Source organism: Colias eurytheme, chromosome 16 (genome assembly GCF_061535395.1).
Source record: "Colias eurytheme isolate Ceu_HAF_F1 chromosome 16, ilColEury1 Martin Lab GWU primary, whole genome shotgun sequence".
Classification (NCBI taxonomy): Eukaryota; Metazoa; Arthropoda; class Insecta; order Lepidoptera; family Pieridae; genus Colias; species Colias eurytheme.
The window spans coordinates 7,259,016-7,279,671 of record NC_142995.1 but is presented as its reverse complement, the minus strand read 5'-3'; the positions used below and the strand labels follow the sequence as shown (position 1 = coordinate 7,279,671).

Sequence of the window (20,656 nt, the reverse complement as noted above, 5' to 3'; positions counted from 1 at the left end):
CGATAAGCGCTTATAAGCGCTTATAAGTTTCAAGCTTTTTTTTCTGAATACGCCCATACACATGGAACCACAGAGTAAGTGATAAGGAGCGCTTCCTACATTATACATGGAAAGGATAGCATAAAAAAATCGTTTTAAATCATACATGTTTAAGCGGCAACATTGTTGAAGTATGTCAAGTGTTATTGACATATCGCATATTTGTTGACCAATTGTCATATCAATCGTCTTGTCAGTTGTCGTTGTTTTATTTTTTCATAGCGAACTTCGAAGTGTGAATCGTAACAATAATAAAAATAACAATACTTTATCCACCAATAACTTAAATATATTAGTGCTTAAAAGTGGTCACTATATCGTAATACCCGCGATTGTAAATTTAATTATCATAAATAGAGTGTTTCTCGCCCTGGAGGCGAGAAGGTTTCACCGAGCGCAAACAACCGATGAACTTATGATATCTATAATGCTGTCGCGGTTTCACCACTACCATGGCTCGAATATTATTTTATTTGAAGATAATACAGTTGCTTATCGAAAAGCAAGTTTCGCGCATGGTTTAACTTTTAGTGAGAAACCGTTACTGCCAGGTGAAATATTTTTAGTGGAAATCGAAAAAACAGAACGCGGATGGAGTGGTCATATGCGTTTAGGTTTGACGTTACTCGACCCCCAGAGTACTGCATTAGGAGAGAAAGGTTTGCCGCAATACGCTCTTCCTGACCTCGCTAACACGGGTATGTCGTGGATATTCCCTATATCAAAATCACAAAATAATGTACTTATAGAACTTATTAATCAAGGTACTAGTGGGCGACGAGATAACGAGCCCAGAGTATCTGTATTAGGGGATGCGCACAATGTACACACTCCTCGTGGTTATGTATCTAAGACCACTTTAAGACCACAGACTGTATCAAAAAATGGTACTCCACAAGGCATCTTACCTATGGATGCTGGAAGTCGTATAGGTGTTATGTTTGTTCCATGCCCTAAAAAGAGTAAAGACGAGCCTGATTTAGCGGAAATGCATTTCATTATAAATGGAGAAGAGCAAGGTCCATGCACAAAAGCAATACCTTATACTAGAGGTCCCTTACATGCTGTTGTCGATGTTTATGGAACAACAAAACAAGTACGAATTATACAACTCTATGGAGGTAATAAAAAAATCTTTGAACATTATGTACCTAGTTACAATTTATTTTTTTTATTTTTAAGTATGAAGGGGTTTAGATCAGGGATAGTTATGGAGTGTTCTATTGTTTCTTCTTTTATTTATATATTCTTTTATATTTCAGTGAAAACATTACAAAATGTTTGCCGAGATGCTATCCTACAATTTGTGAAGGATGGTTCAGTGAAGTCATTGCCCCTTCCCCAGTGTTTAAAGGATTTTTTACTCTCATAGAAGTGGCCATTCTCATTGGTAGTGACAATACAGCTCTTGGGGTATATATTATTTGCTTTGCAAGTTGTGGGTAGAACATTCCTGGCTTTGATATGTAAAGCCTATATTAATTTAATGTTTCTTTTTGTAAAATATGAAATAGGAAGTGGTTTAGAAGTTCAAATAATAGAAGAATTATAATAAAATTATTGTTTCTATACTATTTTCGAGAAGAATTAGAGCTTGTTCATAGTTCTGTAAAAATGCATCAGTTTCTCTCATAATAACCCATATCAAACAATAATGTTAGTTTGCACTTTTAATTAAGTTATAATGATCAGTTTCCTTTTACCACAAAACCCTAATGTGTTTCAATAAAGTCATAGAATAGTAATGTGCCTGTAGATTGCCTAAGCATACCTTATATTTTTTAAAAGTATTTTACACATGTTAAAGATTACTATTAAATATATTATACACAAAAATATCTATAAACTGTTGTTTTTAAGATACTACAAGCAAACACCAAAAAATAGTTCTAATTCTTCTCAATGACAAAATTAGAATGATTCCTGGGTAAGTCATTTTAATAAAATCTATTTGAACTTTCATAATAAATCTTAGTTCTATGTGCTTATCTTTATATTTTATTTTTAATACTTTTTAATACAGTGGATCTGAACAATTTTCTAAAATATTAATAAATTAAGAATTGTGTATCATAATAGTGCCTACAAATTTTGCATCTATAGCAGCTCATGAAATTTTGTTTTTGTAAAATAAAAGTTACAAGTTTTTATTGAGTTTTTTTATTACCTACACTGTAAAAACATCTCAAATTAATTCTTATCCAATCCTTAAAATAACGAAATAAAACTAAAATATTTTTGGCAATGGCAATGTATATGGAATAATTTTTCTGCCCATTTCTGTATCAAAAGATTTGTAGTTCAAGATAGTATCAGACTCAACATGTTCCGCCCAATAATTTTCAAGTCTCGGATTTAACGAACGCTTCCAATACTGAAATAATAAAAAGAAAGTCAATTTACAGTTGTTGAATCAATGAACTCGTATCAAGCATAATGTAAAGCTAAAGGAAATTTGATAGGACGTAGGTATATTATTTTACATATCAATTAATTTGAACTCATTGTATCTCTCTCACGCATTTGCGCAGGCCTTTGAACCAATTAAAATAAACTTTCAAATGAATCATACATTCGCGCTTCGTGGGTCGAGCATAAAAGCAACGTAGATGTACAATTGTTCGCAAAAATTAGGAGGTCAATTTATTCAGTTTCGTTGACCCGAGACCGTATCAAATAATGAATGACTCAGTTGACTGAACTTACGTTTATAAGATCATGGATTTTAGAAAATAAATATTCGTAAGATGTTCGTAAGTATGTATATGAATTATGCTTTGCCATCAAACATTACAAAGCATTTCTAATCTAAAATAAGCTACTCATAGAAATAAATCGGCACTTTTAGACAAAAATCGGTTAACGAGAAAGTGCCGGTTTACCGCGTAGGTGTGTACAAATCAAAAATGCCAATGAACACAATAATATAATGTGCGTAAATATTTTTAATTTAGCACACAGCAGAAGTACATAACTGTCACAAGATTACATTTTGTATATTTTTGACTGTGTATTTTGATGTTTAATATCTACCGAAGTAATTGTCCGCACCTTGGTCCGCACAATTATCCGTTATGAGGTTTAAATTTTGATTTAAATTAGGGAATTCACAAAAAAGAACATTTGTTTTTTGTTGCCAGCTATTAAAACAATTAAAATGAGATGTAGATTTTTATGCATTTTTTTTGCATTAACTTCATGAAATAAATCGTCCTAACCTAAGCATGAATGTACAATGTACATACATAATATCGCATTTTAAACTTACAAGCCTATTATGTTCGATCCATATAATCATTAATTGATCTGAATATTTCTTTGCGCATTGCGTCGCTTTGTTTAAAATACCAAATGCGCGTTGTTTATTTCGCTTTATGTAGTGATAGTAGGCACTGAATAAGTAATACCTGAAATAAGTAAAACACCTATGAAATTACTATATAATGTATGAACGCTCTTAAATAGGTACCTACGTGATATTAGCTACAAATATTTACGAGGAGAAAGCTACACTAGAAGTAACGAAGTAATTATATATACATACTTATATAAGTATTATACATTTTGGGAAAGTGTTTTAGACCAATACACATTTTTATCAAAGTCCATAAAATTATTTAAGTTATCAGAGTATTTTCTGGTGATCATAATATTTATTCCCGTATTATATATCGCAGTAAAATAAATATACTCGATAACCATGACTGAAGAACCAATTGCCTACTTAATTATTTTGTTTTGTAATCACCTACCTTGAACGAAAAATAGGAATATGTTTACTGGCCACATCCAACTCGGCGAACAAAGTTCTCAATGTCTTTACTATGTTTATTATATTTTTTATATTCCTGTTATTTAACTGAAAGAAAGTTTCGTTTATGAGTAAATTAAATTAGAGCTAACTATAACTTAACGAAAAGATATTCTTTGATTGGTATTATTATTGATTGGTATTATTACACCAAACTTAATTTAATTCGAACAAAGGAATACATAATTATATAGGTATGTACCTCTCTTACTAAATCGATTAAATAACCTTCTACAAGTCTTAACATAAGTGAGGTATAATATTCGTGATTAACGTTTTCAAGGTGTTGGATTTGTTCAATTTTCTCGTTCCACATAATGCTTTTTTCCCACAATCCGACTCTGATTGTACTGTAAAATGAAAATAACTGCATAAGAAAAAATATATTCTCCAAACACAAAACTGAAACTGAAATAGACTTGTTTATCTTAGATACTTGAGATGGATTAAGGTCAAGATATCTGGTCACACACAAGGTCAATCAAAATGTGTTCTGCTTGCAGAATTTTATTTGCAGCAGTCCCAGCTTTTAAGCTTGGTTTTATTTTCGTTTTTTAATGTATTTTCTGATTGTGCCTGAGAGTTGAGACCCTTTCTTATCCAAAATGTGATCAATACCAATAATATAAAAATTCAACTGCATTGTTATTATGAAAAACTAATGAGTTTTGGCACTAGAATAGTAAAATAAACACAGCAAAGAAAATTCTGTGATCACACGCCTATTAGAATAATTAAGAGGTAAAATTCTTATAAGAATTATTGCTTGATATGAAATGTTTAATATTTATGAAGAAAGAATCCTCACAAAAGCCACATGCAAGCAAAGAAGTTCCATGCAGCCTCCGGAGTCTTGGATCGGAGGAACATCTCGCCTTTCTCCATAAAGAATGTTTCACAGGCACTGTATGATTCTACACAATACCCGGTATCCAGGTATATGGCCATCGCGTGGTAGTAGTACCAAGCTTCCGCTTAAAATATGTAAGTAATTTTATATTTATATTTATATTTGGTTTAAAAAATAATAAAAAAAAAATTATACGGCAGAATCCAACTTCTATGAGGCAAGATTATCTTTTTAGAAGTGGTCAATAAACTAGAAGATAGTCTTGCTTTTCTCGGAAACGATTGAAATTGTGCAGTAGGTAAGTTCAACATAATATATAGTTACAAAAAAATGTTGTGTGGTTTTATGAAACCACGGTAAAAGTGAAACTGTTCGAACGGTTCCGAACACTGCTTTGTGTAGCGCATGTCGCGTGACGGTCGGCTGCCGAGTAGGTATACCTACTCAGTACTCGGCAGCCGCGATACACGCGACATGCGCTACACAGACCAAAAAGTTTGAGACGATGTAATAAAAGTTTCACTTTAATAATATATTTATTCATCTATTGATCTAAGCATCTATATAACTAAAAAATACAAGTAAGTATTTTAAATTTTCAGCACTGGCAACAACTATCTACCAAACTACCTAACTACTTTTTTCCTATTTTTATAAACTCACAGCTCACATCATAGTGCTCGTTTAAATAAATGTACTCCTTCATTATCGAGACCATTTGTTGTATGCGCAGTTCAGTGAGCAAAAGCTCAAGGAGCCAGAAAATGAGTGACTCCCGAGTGCGCACGTCGGATAAACTTGTCATAATCCGCATTACGGAGAGACCGAATTCAAGACTGACTAGCTTATTTCCACGTTGTACACTAGAAGTAACGAAGTAATTATATACATACTTAAGTAATATTTGAACAATAATAATAAGTGGTACCCGTCTAGACTCTTTTATATTTATGGCACATATCTACATTAATAAAACTCAAAATAAAATTGAACTACCGTCAACTCAATAGCATAGAAAACAAAAAATTGAAAAAATACGTTTTCCTATAGTTTTCCTAAGATTTTCGGGTTATATTCATCATAAGTATTTTAAAGCACGTTTAACTAAATAGTAATAAATATCATACTTGTACAAAAATATATTTGTGTAAAGATGTCCAACTGCATATACTTCCATGATGTCCACGCGGCCACGTTTCCGTTGGCACAACTCCCGCGCTTTTGTTTCTAACCTCCGACATAATCGAAACTGTTTAAATAGCATAAAATAATAAATTCCATATAGACAATTAATTAAGGACGGAAAAGTTTTGCCATGAAAACAAAATACGTTTTTGAAGCAAAACTCAAAATATAGTTTTCTAGCCGTTATATCAGGTAACTAAAAATATATAATTTGAATATATCTCATATTATATCGCAACGATTTTGATATAAATGTATTATCTAGGTGCCTACCTACTTCGTAGTTTGAGTCTCCGTATGAAATATTTGAAAACGTATAAATTTTTCAAAGGGTCTATTTTACCATATTTTTTAAATGAAGAAATAGGTGCGTTCCGAGTTATATACCTTTTTCATTTGTCGATATACACTGATCATGTTTCCATAGCTCATGCACATAAGTCGAAAATTGGAGTCAGTTTTCAGTGCATAGTTTAACGACCATTTAGCTGATAAAGCTCCGTTTGACATTTCTTTACACATCTGTCCATATATAAAGAAACAAGTATATTTTTATCTATCTATATATGCTGGAAAAATATCTAATTCTATCAAAATGGTTGCTTACCAAACTACCTAGAAAAAGCTAATACGAAAGTAAGAAAGACACATTTATAGAGCCTCAGATAAAACAAACAAGACGTAGCTGAATAATGTAGGTACTAGGTAGTTAAAAAAATATATATCTAAAAATATCAAAATAAGGGAAAAATATTTCGAAAAAAGAATGGGAGCACGGGATTAGATAATCGTTTATGCTTTTTAAGCTAGTCAAAAGCTATTAAGTATGTATAATAAAAACATGTTAAATAGCAATATATCCCTTTTAAATGGCATATTTCATATGGTATAAAAACCTACCGTAAAAAGCTTAAAAAGCCTATTCAGAGTGAGAGCAATCTTGTCATAAAAGTCTCCCACAAGCCCGCTCTCAGTAGCAATGCACATTCGTGGTGCAAAATACAACGCCATTAATTGACTAAATGACTTCTTACAGTTTTGCAATTTGATAGAATTTCTGAAAGAAATATAGGAAATATAAATTTTGCAAGTGGTAATCTATTTATTTACTTATTAAGTTATTAGGTACCTACAATACGAGATTTAATAGAGATATATATTTAACAATGCTGCGAAAATAACGCGTGGTAACTTAACAGCAGTCGGGTAATACCTATTATGATCAAAGAACTTTTGTCAAATGTAGGTAAGTCATAATAAACATTACTTATCTGATTCAATCTAAATCTACTCAATCTTTCGTAATTGCAAAACTACACATTACATAATATAATATGAATTATATTCATAAATAATTTTGAAATAAGTAAACTGTTAAAGCATTACTGTGATTCAGGAAAAGGGTCGCTGAACAGTTTCATAGCGTCAAACAAATTCTCTCTGGCTTGCTTCACATCGCCGCACTCTAGTAGGCAAGCGCCTCGAAGCGAGTAAATCCTGGCTAACTTCGAGTCGTATATCCATTTAGCGCAAGTTGCTTTTAAATTACGATCTTTCTGAAGGAAACATTGTTTTTGCTATATGTTGTTAGAGCCACAAAGTTTGTTTTATTGGTTGATTTATATATTCACGAAGTAGTTGTACCTCGTTTCACTAATTACAAATCCGTGATCCACATGTAAGTATAGTAGCATAGATCATTGGTCAAGAGTCAAGACGCAAGCTTTGAGGTAGAGCGAGTTGAATAATCACTCTAGGCGCGGCGCTCACTCTCTCTCTCATGCATCTTGAAAGAATATATTTCAAGATGCATGAGACAGAGAGAGAGTTCGTTCCAAGGAAAATGAAAATGAAAAATGAAAGGACTAACTATAAGCATTGTTTCCACTTCTGCGAGATGGTGAATGGCTCGTGGCGTGTTATTGTTCAAAATACTTAAATCCGCATACTCCAAAAACGTGTCGAATAGTTTCTCATGGTCGCCTTGGAAAATATAAAAAAAAGCTTCAGCAAAAGATTTCTTATGAAATAATCGTACATTTTCAAATAAGGAAGTACTCTATCATAACATTCGGAACACAGAATCCGAACATGGATTTGGGTCACTAATTATGGGTGATAATTTCAAAAAAATAATCATTGATGTAATCTAATTTGGAAAATATTACGTAACTAAGTACAAATACTTAATGAATGTAATTAGATTTTTACCTGCCCAGTGGCAATGGCCAATCGCTTGAGAATACGCTTCCAATAATATAGGCATACATTCACAAGAATTCAAATCGACCGATGAGAATGATGGGATTTTTTTATCTTTCTTGTGTTGCATCGATCGACTGACTCGCCTTAAATCAGCTGCAAGATAATATGATAGCAATATAAATCAGCTGCAAGATAATATGATAGCAATATAAATCAGCTGAAATATAATATGATAACAATATAAATCAGCCGCAATATACCTAATATGATAGCAATATAAATCAGCTGCAAGATAATATGATAGCAAAATGTTATATTTATTGATTCAGACAGATTTTTCTAAACTATAGGAAGAAAAGTTTTTGAGACAACGGTTGCAACGTAGCAACGGCTAAAAATTTTAACAAAAAAATTGTTTTAATTTGTATCATATTATAATAATATTATTTATTACTAGCGGTCCGCCCCGGCTTCGCCCGTGGTACATATTTACGTTTTCTCTACATAAAAACTATCCTCGTACTTCAAGGAATATAATAAAAAAAGAATTATCGAAATCGGTTCAGCCGTTCTCGAGTTATGCGCTTACCAACACATTTTGCGATTCATTTTTATATATAAGAAGAAAATAAATCACTTACCTTCAGAATCTGTAAGCTTGTCTGAATTCCGACGACTACATGACTGAAAATAGCATTTAATGGTGTAGTTAGGTAAATGGTAGTATTAAGTACCTATTGTTGAATATTTTATAAGAGGAGAGTTGGTAAAAAAATTTAATCTCTCTCTCTCTCTCTCCCTTATTAGAAAAATACAACTCTAACACTATAATATCACTACCACGACTACTATTTATTTATGTTTATTAAGTAAGTGCAAATCTTACACCAATATCTGTAATATTTTCAAGAGCGGCATAAATATTCCCTTCTGATATTTTTGTTTCAGCATTCATCGTACGTATTTGTTCATGGGTAAGTTTCAGTTCATCGGTCTCTTTCCTTAATCCCTAATAATTTAAATCAATAAAAAGATGAATCAAAGTCACCGAAAACAAAAATAAACACTTTAATTACCTATTCTTTATTACATGGGACATGGGTTTTTAAATTTACGATGGTTTGAATAATATTTTTCATAAAACGTTTTAGTTATATGGGCCATTGAATTTTTTTTTAGTTTAGTCTCTAATTATACTTAGGGGAAAATATACAAAAAAGTAGATACATTATTGTCAGAAGTGGGATTCGAACCCACGCCCACAGAGTTGACTGCGACCTGAACGCAGCGCCTTAGACCGCTCGGCCATCCTGACTACATCCCTTATGTATGAAACTAGGACTCTCTGACATTCAGGACACTTTTATAACATAACTTTTAACTTTAAATATAAAATAAAGTTTTGTAAGTAAAGCTTTACAAGTATAACTTTTAAAGATAACAAGGAAAACCGATAACGAAAAAAAAAATTAGCAAGCATAACGATCTCTACACATCTATTTGTCCGTAGAACGTTAATTAACGACACAATAACCTTATCTACCTAGAAACTAGTAAGTTAGTACTTACGTCATCACACCTCAGACCAAAGAGCTGAGAAAAACAACCAGCACCACACGAGACACATTTCCTTGTGTACCTTTCTAGATATAAGAGCGCCCGTGTATGCATTTCGCCCTAAAATATTATTTTAAGCAAGCAATAATTTTAATTAACTAAGTACTTACATATAACATGAATTAATGGAATAAGTGGAATGTCGGAGGAAGGATTTATGTCAAGCTGTTGAAGCTTCATAATATTAGTATCGATTTGGTCAAAATAACGGCACAAACCTTTTGACTCTCTGTAAGCAAGTCGTACGTGGTAGTTCGGAAGAGTGTATGCCTGAATTTCATATAGCCACAGAATGCGAACTTAGGCAAGTCCCCACAATTTGCTGGAATCATACATTATCACAACAAATCGGCAAACCTTCATCTACAGGTGGGTCAAAGAGGATAAACACAAAAAAAAATGCATGAACGAATAATATTTTTTGGCCTTCAAAAAGAAAAAAGGTTTGACATGATTGATTGATGATGATTTCAATTAATTAATGCTTGAATTGTGCAATACATACCAGTAAAAATGACACAGTAATAATTTTAATATCTATATAATATATTGTTTAAAAATAATAAAAAATAAACATACGCAGCTGTTTAATCCCCATACAGAAGCAGAAAGGCAACGAAGCATCTTTCCGTACCGGCGCGGGGTGCACCAACACTCTAGAGTAGTCACGTGTAAAGTCACCCCCTTCACATTCTAACACCCTTATCGAAAATAACTTTGCAACAGCTAGAAATATGAATTATCTATTATTTTGACTAAAATAACATAAAGCTTTGAATAAATCATTATTTTTTACAAAATACTAAATCGCCTGCAAATGGCCAGAACTGGACAAAGTTTAAATGGGATCAATTCCACCTTCAGGTTAGCTAATAACTGCTAATGTACTTTTTGAAGTCGGTTGAAAATATGTTATTACAGCAATATTTGTTTTAAATGAATTTTGTTTCAATTGCATACTTGTTCGAATAATTATGAATGTTCGTAAGTTTCCTATTTGAAGTTTATTGACTGCATACAGTAGATACTTTTATAAAAACCTAAAAACTACACAGTCTACACTACAGCGTGACATTTCAAAAATACCTTGAGCGATTTTTCTCTGAGAATCGCACTGCATGAGATGGTTTAGCATTCTCCTGGAAAATACATCGCCGAGAACGGAACCACATTTCAGGAGCATTTTCTCAAAGGGTGTCAATGAATCGTATGTTTTCAATATTAACACTAAAAATAAATATAAAATGTATAATATAGTTAGTTAAGCAAGTAGTTATTTGTTTTATTTACTCACATGTTTTTATATCTCCTTTTTTAAAAGATACATAAGTAAATCTTTACACAGTATATCGAACACTGTGTAAAGATTTTTAGAAAAATACGCGTTGCGTGGTTACTATTTACTAATTAGTAGGTAATCTGTGCTATTGAATACAATTTTGACAAATTATTCATAGGGCGTATTCAGAAAGAAAGCTTGAAACTTGCGCTTATAAGCGCTTATCGGCGCTTGTCAGCGCTGGTAATTAGAAGATACAATAATAAATATAATTAATTATTATTCTCAAAATTAAACCGTAAAAAGTTTAGATATAATACCATCCATCTTCATGTCAACCTTTACATCTTCGAAGTTGTAATATTTTGACAAAACTGCCATTTGGATTATATCGTTCTGATGTTCATCTGCTATGCTGACATCGCTCTTTTTATAAAATTTACCCTATTATAGAGACAAACAAATTATACACAAACAAGTAAAGGTACCTATGCGAATAATAATTATAGTGATATAGAATGGATTGGCTATAGCAAAGGCTTAAATTTATCTAAGTCCTTCACATGAAAATTCTTATTAAAAATATTCAAGAAGCTATGCTTCGTTGTTAAAAAGAAGAGAGATAGAAAATATATAAGTACCTCAAGACTCAATTAAGGCAAGATGGGTAAAGTGATAGAGATATCATTTATTTTATAGTCAATTCGGTCTAGGAGAAAAAATAACTATAAACAGGTTGTCACAGATAAAGCAATGTTTTTATTCGAACTTTCTAGCTGCGCGTTTCCTATAAAAAGTTCACCGCCATTCATGTTCTCAAAACCCCGTCCGATTAGGGCCCTTCTGGCCTCCTCCACTCAAGCGACAGCTCAAGCCGAGGTTCGTGGTCCCCGTCAAGGGGGGACGCCCTTGTGCATGTCGCTACCAGGGTGAACCTTCAGTTCACCCCCGCGTCCGCGTTAAAATGTAGAAGCCCTTCTGGCTAACATTGAGAGACACCACACAAAAAAAAAAAAAAAACATGTTCTTAATTCAAATCAGAGTTCCATTGTGAGAACATTTTTTGAAGTGAAAACTTCTTTAGCGGCGTTGAGCACTTTTTCTGTAATGGGTATAAAATCTTAAACTCGCGTCAGGACACGTGACCTGATCGAAAAAGCGTAAGACGGATACCATTTCAAAATATCAAACATATCAAGTTTTCACTTCTGCCGGCACTCCCGGAGTGCAACCCGTCTTTTTTTTCGTATTGTCTATTAAAGAGTTAATGAACCATAGACATTAGACATTATACAACAGATTAGTAAATAGTTAGGTACCTACTATATTATATGTACTAACAAAGCTTTCCGAAGTGATACTCTGTGTATTTTCAGACTTTTTTAAAAGAGTAGAGGGTGGTATAAGTGCTCCAATATCCAAAGCCTGTGACCTAGGTACAGTCACCATTGTTAATTGTTCCCTCTGCACTAGGCATATTAGGAAGTTTTGAATCCATCCCGGTAAACCGTCACTCGCGCTCTCGATTACCCTAGAATTATATAATTAATTGATTAAGGGCCGGTTATACAGCTTTCTGAAATGTTCTGTTTTGCATAATATCTATCATTTTAAAATAGTTACAATAATGTACCTATGTTAATGGATGTTAAAAAGTGTCAAATAAGATATCAGGGACCAACGTCAGGGACTAAGAGGTGAACCGTGAAATCGACGCTTAATAGCTTTTAGATGCAAGATGGCAGTAATTTATAGTGGAAGAATGTATTTTTATATGGATAGATGGCTATCATTAATTCGTAACTGTCAATTTATTTCCACAATCCGCGACCGCACGTACCGCTAAGGACCGCAAAACATCGTTGATCGCGATGAAAGCGGCATGTCGCCAAAACAAAAAGTTTGACAAAACAAATCGATCAACACGACCTATGCGAATTTGGTGGATTAAGCTAAATTCTGTATTTTGCCTGGGTCTTTGTGTGCCTGCAGGTGATGGAGTTGAGTAAAGCCATATGCAGAAAAAAATACGACTTCAAATACCTTCCCCCAAGTGAAAACACGAAGAGTTTTAGGTAATTGGTAAAATAACATAGGTAATATTATGTAGACCTCATATTACATGAGGACCTTTTTTTTTCATTTTTCTAAACATTCATATCAATCCAACTTACTTATCCAATTCTGAAGGTACAGCCTGAACATCCAACAATTGACAAGCGAGTGCAGACAGATAACGTCGGTCAATGCCCGCTATATGCACTTTCACAATCATATGATTAGATAGGGAATCACTGCTAAACGCTAAAAAAATAAGTAAGTAACTACTTATTTCATTTGTTCAATTAAAAAATTAAGAAAAAATCTAAAATAATTAATTTTAAAAACCGGATAAAATGTTCGTAACTTACGTGAAAGGCTGTCTCCGTCAGTTAAAGTTAAGAGAAGGAAAATAATTTTATTTTGCAGCATTAAAATAATCAACTTCCAAGAATCCTCATCAATGCGTTGAGCCTCTCCGATAGCAATCACTCGAAACTCTTTAAAACTCTTCAATATAACACAAAAAAATTATCATTGTAACAAAAGATCTAAAGGTAGTTATCTAATAATAGAATACTCCGCTTGAAGATAAACCTATAAAATTACGTACCTACGTACCTACCTATACGTATACCTCTTTAAAACTTTAGCGTAAACGATTTTTAACCCAATAATTTAAAACGAATGCAAAAATTCTACAAATATTTTATTACCTGCTAACTAGTTACAAACTTATAAATCGATGATCAAACAATATACTCACAGATTCAAAAATATTCTGCATAAGAACTTTCACTTGATATTCCTGTAGGATGTCGCCATGATACTCAAAATGCTCCGGAAGAGGAAAGCGGCAGTCAAAAACGGTATTTACTGCATATATTTCCAACGGTGTGAGTGAAGTCATATCGACTCTAATAATAAAATAAGAATTGATAACCTTTATAGTTTTTGAGACAGTCAATTAAAAATATTAGTACGCAATTTATTTAGGTATGAGAATCAGCAAAAGCTTTTCGTTCATCAGAACGAAGATATTAAGCTGTAACTTAAATAGTACAGAAAATTGATGATTGTACAGTACCAATAAAAAATGTAACTAACTGAAAAGAAGATTAAAATGCTATTCTAAAACGATCCTTACGTGTATCGAATTCTGCTTTCGCGATTTTCGCGGGAAGAATGTCCTATGCCTTTGAACACCCTGCCCATGATTAATCTGATGACTTTAAATGGTTCCTTAAAAATAAAACATTTATTGAACAATTTTTTTAATCATTGAAAAAACGCGCTTATGCAAAAATAGACGATATTTACCCTACTATCCTTCTCTGTTAATATAATATGATCCACTTCAATAAATTTTGGTGTGATGTTAATACATTCGACCATTAAACGGGTTTTGCCGGATAATCTCGATCCCTGAATACACAATGGTATCAGTGAAACAAAAATTTTAGAAAGGTAAAATATATACAGTGTGTTAGGGATCGGACTTCCGATACTTTACCTACGTATTTTTCATTATATTTTATCGACAAAATACCATATATTGGGGGGTCGCACCCCTCACCCCTCTGAATGGCAGCAATTTTTAGTTTTAGTGTCTCTTATTCTATGGAGTTAATTGAAAACCATTTATTAATTTTATTATGTCCACACACATAAATGTGACCTTATTTTTAAGGTAATGAAATTCACTAGTATCTGAAACCAAATTTGTTAAGAAAGCAACAATAATTTTTAACAAAAACCTTTGACTTAGACATAAAACTTAGCAAAATTTTAAGTTATTTTTTAGTTTTTGTGCTGTACCTTGAAAACTAGGTCCTCAACATATCGTTTTTTTTCTTTTAATTTGTTAACAATTAGTTATGCTAACAAACCCATTTCAAATTTATGCCAAAAGTTAACTTAATAATTAAAAACCAGGGTCTACCCAACACTACTAAAAACTATCAAAAACATCCTTATCGAAAATAGGTATCTAACATTCCATTACTGTGGGAACGAGAGGTATTTTTTACGATGAATAAGTGCGAGAATGTATGTCTGCTAATTCACGAGCTGAATAAACCATAGCACGGGATACTCCGTTAAAACGTACGAGCGGTAAAACGATGAGGTAGTTGTTGTCACAACGCGAAGCGATGGATAACTGAAAAAATGGAGTCATTGAAAAACAAAATAGCAACGCAGATGTTTTTTTGTTTTCCGTCTCACTCGCACCTTTTTATCGTAAGAATACCTCTCTCGCTCACACGGTAATGGAATGTTACCTATTTTTGATAAGGATGTTTTTGATGGTTTTCAGTAGTGTTGGGTAGACCCTGGTTTTTAATTATTAAGTTAACTTTTGGCATAAATTTGAAATGGGTTTGTTAGCATAACTAATTGTTAACAAATTAAAAGAAAAAAAACGATATGTTGAGGACCTAGTTTTCAAGGTACAGCACAAAAACTAAAAAATAACTTAAAATTTTGCTAAGTTTTATGTCTAAGTCAAAGGTTTTTGTTAAAAATTATTGTTGCTTTCTTAACAAAATTGGTTTCAGATACTAGTGAATTTCATTACCTTAAAAATAAGGTCACATTTATGTGTGTGGACATAATAAAATTAATAAATGAAACGGTTTTCAATTAACTCCATAGAATAAGAGACACTAAAACTAAAAATTGCTGCCATTCAGAGGGGTGAGGGGTGCGACCCCCCAATATATGGTATTTTGTCGATAAAATATAATGAAAAATACGTAGGTAAAGTATCGGAAGTCCGATCCCTAACACACTGTATACTTAAAGCTTATCTTATAAATATTAACGAATAAATTTATATTCATAAAGCATTTGAATACCATAAAACAAAAATATCAAATTCAATATAAAGCTTTGCAACATTTATCTAAAAGGGCCATCTCTACCTTTTGAAGCTTTTTATATAAGCCAAACAAAAATTACTGAACATTTTTCTACGAATTGAAATAGTTGCCGTGATAAATCGTTAATTATTATTGTTATTGAAGAAAAATAGTAAGACATAGTATATTATACAACTGAATACCGTAAAATTAAAGATTACTCACAATAATAGCTACTCCAAACTTATGATCCCTGTATCTAGTAAATTTCCTCGAATATTGCTCGATAGCCGACATAAGGGTTGTTTGATATACTTGAAGTTCTTCTTCGCGCCCCAGAATCGGATGGGAATAACTTATCCTTTTAGCACTATGTAAGTAGAACTTAGAAGTGTTAAAATACAATTGGAACGAAGTTCCATATCGCGTGTTGCGAAGGGGGTAGACAATATTCTATGGCCAGACGGAATTCAGACCAAAAGTTGTTAAATGTTGTAAGTAGGTAAAAGGAACGTCATAAGAAGGAAGATCTTTTTCTGCGTCTTACTTTTGATTGACTTCTGGTCTCTAACTTTTGATTAATTAATTAATAGATGATTTCTTTATATTGTATGCTATGCTATAATTGATTGGTAAGATTTAACCTTAAAATAAGGACTTTATGGCAATGCACACTAAAATTAAATTTACACTTGCATACCTAGTTCGATTAAATTCATAAATTGGCCCAGGGTTGGAAAATCCCTTTAAAATTTTCGCCTCCATCAATTTAAAGAAGTTTTGATCGAGTTTACTCCGCAGAAAAGTTTCTTTATCGCATGTCACTTTATTGGGATATGCCATCATCAATCTTGCTGCCTGTATGAACATATTTTTAAGAAGTAAAAAATTTATAATTGAAAAATTAGAGGGTATTTTATTCGATCTTTTTTTAAACATTTGATAATACGATTAAGGTCGTCATACAAACACAGGCTTTCATCATAATAAACTGGCCATTCTATGAACAAATTATCTTATTTATCGTAGGTCTGTTCCATTAGTTTTAAAGAAAAGAAGGGGGTACTAATTATATTTTACTGTTGCAATAAATTTTGCTTTACCTTATTGACTGCGGAACCAATAACTGTATATTCTCGACGTAACACGTGCCCCACAACACCACAATACGTGGAACCTTAAATAACGTTAATTAAATATAGCTTTTGCACTGCAGTGTACTACTACATAATTTTTTTTGTCACGTTTTTATCACATAGGAGAAAAGCAAATAATAGGGTAGGTAAGTTGGTAAAACGTAAATGTACCTATTGAACTATTGCTCACTCCTGAAGAAATTACCTACTGTAAAATATCTACCAATTTATTTAAAACTAAACAGCTTTAAAACACAAATTTATAACTACAGATAAGTAATTCTCGTTTTTTTGTATTTTGTTGTAGTTATTATTTTAAGGCACCCACCCGAGGTAACTCCAATGCTGACAGTAGTAATATTGACATCATTAAGATGTTCCTTCAGTTTGTTGGCGCAAAGCAGCGCGTTTTGTGCTTCGTCCTCGTGCTTTAGACCTCTTAACCCGAACACCATTAAAAACATCATGTCCTTATCAAACATCGACACTTTGTTTACTAGACCACCGGTTTTGGCTGTAACGCTGTTTAAATTTTATGTATTTTTAATCCAGTTAGTGCAAGTTCTAAGCTACCTTTTATTCTGTCTTATTACTTGTATACTACGGTTCTAAATTACATCACGAGATGGTAAATCACCATCAAAATTTTAAAGGCAATGATATCAGAGTATATATAGAATAGAGAATATAACCTCACCAGCAGACAATTTTGTAAGCATTATCAACGACTTCAATAAGCATGTCCTCAGTGACAGTTCTCGTGATGATATTCAAGAAGACTACGACCACGTGTCGTATCTCTGTGAGGAAATCCATGGGCTCGTCGTTGTCTACAGCCCTTATTATTGGTGGGACCATGTAGCGACGTAGCGCTGACCACCAATCACTTCGCATTGCTGTTATTAGAGCTGGTCTCACTGCGATTATTTGAACCCAGTTAGATATGTGGTATATGATTTATTTTATATAATGTTATCGACAGGATGATAGAACTATTATGATTGATTAAATTTAATAAGATACGATATGGTCATAGGTCATCACGCGTACCCAACATACGAGTTACATTTTAACAATTATTTAATAACTAATAATGAATAACGTAGTTGCTATTTATGAGTTAGTACTTAAAGGCTTTGAAAAGTAGTCCAGACTTCTTACGTGAGAACTCTCTGTAGTTAATTCCGGTTAAAGAATTTCCCTCCATTTGGGAACAGTCCAAATATGGTGGCATGAGTAACTCGGGATCTAAAGAAATATTATTAGTTAAACAACTCCAAGATTGATTTACATAGGTATAAAACGCCCACGTAAATTAATTGTACCCACCGGGATGCACACTAACAGATGAATGCAACTTTTGTACTCGTTTCCACGTGGCACCAACACCCAAAACCTAAAAAAACTCAACCTTATTTCAACAACGCTAAGACAGAAAATGCTTCAACATTACTCCTGCACTTTCTTGCCTTAGTGTGTCTCCCATCACCACAAGGTTGGGTGCAATATTCCGATTCGTTCACATACATCCAAGCACTAGCGGAGGTGAGGACATCTCCCGCGGTACTCATGTACTCCGCCATCTTAACATCCCAGACCGGTGGTCCCACGATCACATAGTGGGACTGACACTGCTCATGCCCACCAATGATTGAAAAATGGGATAGACCAGCGGAGATCGCAATTTTAACTAAAATTATGGAGAAGTGTTATGTACTATACGAACCATATAAGAATTGAATCAACTTAGCGCCATATTGTGACGTCATTAGCATTGTTAAGTAATTTAACGTTTGTTTAAAAAAAAAAGATGTAAAAGTCAGGCGAAATAGAATAAACCGTTATTGACATGCATACAGGATATTTAAGTAAGTAAAATCTTATTTTTCAAATGATGTGATGTTATGTGTGAATGTGAACAATGATAGGTTTAATTTGAAAATATTCATATAAGTATATATTCGCAAAGAAGTAGTTTAAATAATAATTATAATTAAAATTTTGTTCAAACCTTTTAGAACCACGCCAACATCAGTTATATACCGTCCGTAATTTTTTTGAATCAATAATCCACAATCAATCGCTGTATGGACGACATCTTGCATATTCAGCTTGGGGGACTTCTTCCACATACATAGAAATGCATCTCCAGAGAATTTAAGAACGTCTCCTTTATGTGTGAGTATTTCTTGGACCATAGCCCCGATATATAAGTTTAGAACTTGCGTAAGACGTGAAGGACCACCCTGACCAGCTTTTGTGTAAGTCTCGCAAAGATCAGTAAAACCTATATACATAGATTTATTAATTTTAACGAAATAAACGGCTATTCATTTTATGCAAGCCTATATGATACATGAGCACAACATTTCAAATTCGTTAGTCTTTAATTTATAAATGGACTAGCGGTCCGCCCCAGCATCGCCCGTGGTACATATTTACGTTTTCTATCCATAAGAACCATCCTCGTACTTCAAGGAATATAATAAAAAAAGAATTATCGAAATCAGTTCAGCCGTTCTCGAGTTATGCGCTTACCAACACATTTTGCGATTCATTTTTCTATACTAATATTATAAAGAGGAAAGGTTTGTATGTATGTATGTATGTATGTATGGTTTTCACGCATAAACTACTGGACCGATTTTGATGAAATTTGGCACAGATAATCTTTAGACCCTGAGAAAGAACATAGGCTAACTTTTATTGCGAAATATGTACCACGGGCGAAGCCGGGGCGGACCGCTAGTTATATATAAGAGAAGATGTTCTATTGAATACTGCCCCAAACAATAGATGGTGGGTAGTCTCGAAAGTAACCGTATTTGGTAGGGGAGATAAAAGAAAGAAACGAAGTCATTATTACCAGAAACATCTATAAACATAAGGGCTGTTTCGTAACATCGGACTGAATAGTCCGAATGCTTATAAATTATTTCATCCGGCACTAGTGACGCCATCACAGCTACACGCTTGGCTTCGTGTACATCGCTCCAACTTCCAGTCACATTTTTCAAACTATTTGTAATTATAGGAATCGATTATTGTCACTCAGAAGTATGAAAATCTAGTGGACACGTCGCATAGAGGAATATACTCCTTGCATACAATTAATATTCGTACAATACCTGCTTACAAATAATCGTGCGATGTACACAATACACATGTAGGTATGTTTGCGCTCATCTACCGAAAACATTTTGTTTCCGTTTTCGTCAAATGTGAATGGCCACTTATCTTAGTAATTTTAGTATACCGTAATTTAGAAATACCTGTCATAAGTGGGTATATGAAAATAGCTGCTCCACTCAATACCTATTTATTTATCCACGTAAGCCGATCTTACGGTTATGTGACATTGAGTTACATAAATTCAAATTCAAATTATAATAGTCAATGAATAACTTATTATATATCCCTGAGAGTTTGTATGTACTATCGATAAAATATGTTATAATCTTGTTATAATAAAACCTTTGCGTTAATATGAGGTAGGTACGTGAACTGAATTATTACCGGTACTGAATTATTATTGATATTTACTACCAAAATTTACAAACTTACAGTTACATATTGTAAGTATGTATTTTAAAAAATCTGTGCAGTCTGTGTGTTTTAGTGAAAAACGATTGC

The 20,656-nt window shown here is 33.0% G+C and overlaps 2 protein-coding genes and 1 non-coding gene across 3 annotated transcripts; 1 reads left to right on the top strand and 2 right to left on the bottom strand.

Annotated features, from left to right (window-relative positions):
* The first annotated feature begins 200 nt into the window (after window positions 1-200).
* Window positions 201-1,776, top strand: LOC149901897 (neuralized-like protein 2). The gene is made up of 2 exons (XM_090111118.1): window positions 201-1,160; window positions 1,302-1,776. Exons 1-2 carry the CDS (start codon window positions 455-457, stop codon window positions 1,409-1,411), a joined length of 816 nt encoding a protein of 271 aa, XP_089967244.1. The 5' UTR covers window positions 201-454; the 3' UTR covers window positions 1,412-1,776.
* A 490-nt stretch (window positions 1,777-2,266) lies between these two features.
* LOC149901895 (adenylate cyclase type 10-like) lies at window positions 2,267-18,730 on the bottom strand. The gene is made up of 31 exons (XM_090111127.1): window positions 18,185-18,730; window positions 17,721-17,940; window positions 17,352-17,545; window positions 16,991-17,064; window positions 16,588-16,745; window positions 16,113-16,257; window positions 14,347-14,451; window positions 14,174-14,268; window positions 13,793-13,943; window positions 13,398-13,536; window positions 13,161-13,290; window positions 12,328-12,517; window positions 11,307-11,430; window positions 10,794-10,934; window positions 10,287-10,433; window positions 9,926-10,029; window positions 9,660-9,767; window positions 8,977-9,099; window positions 8,732-8,774; window positions 8,097-8,243; window positions 7,756-7,868; window positions 7,272-7,441; window positions 6,786-6,942; window positions 6,273-6,407; window positions 5,828-5,949; window positions 5,364-5,563; window positions 4,659-4,824; window positions 4,053-4,200; window positions 3,792-3,898; window positions 3,308-3,446; window positions 2,267-2,413 (listed from the first exon to the last, which is right to left on the bottom strand). Exons 1-31 carry the CDS (start codon window positions 18,255-18,257, stop codon window positions 2,267-2,269), a joined length of 4,215 nt encoding a protein of 1,404 aa, XP_089967253.1. The 5' UTR covers window positions 18,258-18,730.
* Window positions 9,323-9,405, bottom strand: TRNAL-CAG (transfer RNA leucine (anticodon CAG)). The gene has a single exon. It is a non-coding gene; the product is annotated as a tRNA-Leu (tRNA).
* Window positions 18,731-20,656: the final 1,926 nt, after the last annotated feature.